At 52.2% G+C, this 1827-nt stretch overlaps 2 protein-coding genes across 2 annotated transcripts in view; one reads left to right on the top strand and one right to left on the bottom strand.

Annotated features, from left to right (window-relative positions):
• ATG4B (autophagy related 4B, cysteine peptidase) overlaps nt 1-437 on the bottom strand; it is a 14724-nt gene extending 14287 nt beyond the window's left edge. The window contains exons 1-2 of the mRNA XM_010832896.1: nt 326-437; nt 145-176 (exon numbers count right to left, since the gene is read on the bottom strand). Coding sequence (XP_010831198.1) covers nt 145-176; nt 326-437 — 144 coding nt within the window. The remainder of the gene's footprint in view (nt 1-144; nt 177-325) is intronic.
• Nucleotides 7-1827, top strand: part of THAP4 (THAP domain containing 4) — a 37932-nt gene continuing 36111 nt past the window's right edge. Inside the window, exon 1 of the mRNA XM_010832895.1 lies at nt 7-1678. Within this exon, the coding sequence (XP_010831197.1) occupies nt 1668-1678 (11 nt within the window). The 5' untranslated portion in view covers nt 7-1667. The remainder of the gene's footprint in view (nt 1679-1827) is intronic.

Genomic DNA, 1827 nt, shown 5'->3' with positions numbered 1-1827 from the left:
GCGGTATTTCAAACCCCTCCCATCCTGCGGCTGGCCTGCACACTTCCCACCACCACAGTCCTCCTGCCCCAACCTGCAGAGGCACCAGATTTCAACCCCCTCTCCCCACGAGGACCCAGCCCTCCAGGTTCGCGCGTGGCTCACTGTTGCAGCCTCCTGACGGGCCTTCTGCTCCTCTGCAGCAGAGCAGCCAGTGCGAGTCACGTTACTCCTCCTTGAAAAAGCCCCCAAAGCAGCCCCGTCCCACTCACATGCCCACGAGCCAACAAGGCCCATGACCAGACCTTGTCGCTGCCCCGCCTTCAGTTCGCTCACTCCCACCCACTGCGCCCAGGCCACTGGTTGCTGCCAGAGCAGGCCACACGCCCTTCCCCCTGCACTGCTTTTGAGTCCCAGTCAAAACTGGCTGCCTCTGTGGTGAGATCTTTCCAGGCCATCCTGATGATTTCAACTCCCTCCTGCTGGGCCCACAGCACTCTCCCACGAGCCACACTGTGGGTGTCACGTCGAACATGTCAGTCAGGACACACTTTTTATCTATTTCGTTCACTTCTCTAGTCACAAGATGTAGAACAATGCCAGACACAAACCCACACTCACTAATAAACACAGCTATTGAACGGATGACTGTAAAAACCACCGGAACTGCATAACGTTTGGCCAGGAAGGCAGAACCTGTAAGGACTCCGGAAATCAGGGCAGGCTGGACATTAACGATCCCAAAGGACGCACAGCATCAGGTCAGAAAGAAAACTGACCCCCACACCCTAGAGTCACAGACATTTCTGTCAGCATCAGCAGAGGCCTTCACATGCAAACATCTCTGCTTTGAAGCAGGGATCAGGGTTCCATGAAGCCTCCATCATGTGGCTGCTCTTAACTTGAACAGGAAGGCTTCCACGTTCAAGGTAAAACGACCACCATAAAACTGTGCTTTCCACCCTAACCGAGTCTCTCAAGGAATGGTCTTAGTAAGTAAATAATTCTATTCCTTCCCCCATCCAGGGGCGTAGTCCTTTTTGTTTTAAACAGCTTCACGACACATCTGGCTAACATCACATTTTGGGAATCATGCCTACCATCTCCTTCTACTACCTAACACGTTGAACTGACAAGATGCCACAAATCAGTGAAATACTGGCCATAAAGGTTTATGTCACAGCTTCCAAACTGAGAGTCCAGTAAATGCCCATTGCAGCTGCTGTCCAAGAAGAGAAAAATGAAGCAAAAACAATGTCATCCAGGATGACAGGGGGAATTCAGCCAGAGGAGAGTCTGTACCGTTGGCAGGGTTCTTAACACAGATCACTTCCTACACATTTTATAAAAGGAGTAACCCCGCTGTGGGATGGAAAAAGAAGGCCTTTCAAGGTGTAAGAATGCTTTCAAGGATACTGGACAAAGATCCCCAACAGCGTGCCAGCAAAAATTAAAGAAGTGTCCGCTCCGCAGCAGAAACACAATGAAAAGAGACGGAAACAGCACACACACACAGATACACACAGACACACGGATGCGCGCACGCCCTCCCAACCCAGTCCCCACACACTCCGCATTGCTGTGAAGCTCCCAAGAACTTGAAACACGATGAGGCGGAGTCAGTCTGTCCTTTCAATCACGGGGAACGCTGGGATCATTTATTGGTTACTGAATTTGAAGAGGAAAACATGCGTGCGTTGTGAGTACTGAAGTATGCCGCTCGCCTGCAGCCTACCCACGGAACTTTGTGAGAGTTGAAGTTTCCCCTTCTTAACTCCCGGCGGGGGTGGGGGGGACAAAAGCTTCCCGTCGCCGCGTCAGAGACCGGCTTCGCCGGCCCGGCCGCAC

The sequence above is a fragment of the Bison bison genome, unplaced genomic scaffold (genome assembly GCF_000754665.1).
Source record: "Bison bison bison isolate TAMUID 2011002044 unplaced genomic scaffold, Bison_UMD1.0 scf7180017862692, whole genome shotgun sequence".
Taxonomy (NCBI): domain Eukaryota; kingdom Metazoa; phylum Chordata; class Mammalia; order Artiodactyla; family Bovidae; genus Bison; species Bison bison.
This window is presented reverse-complemented; position numbering and strand designations above follow the sequence as displayed.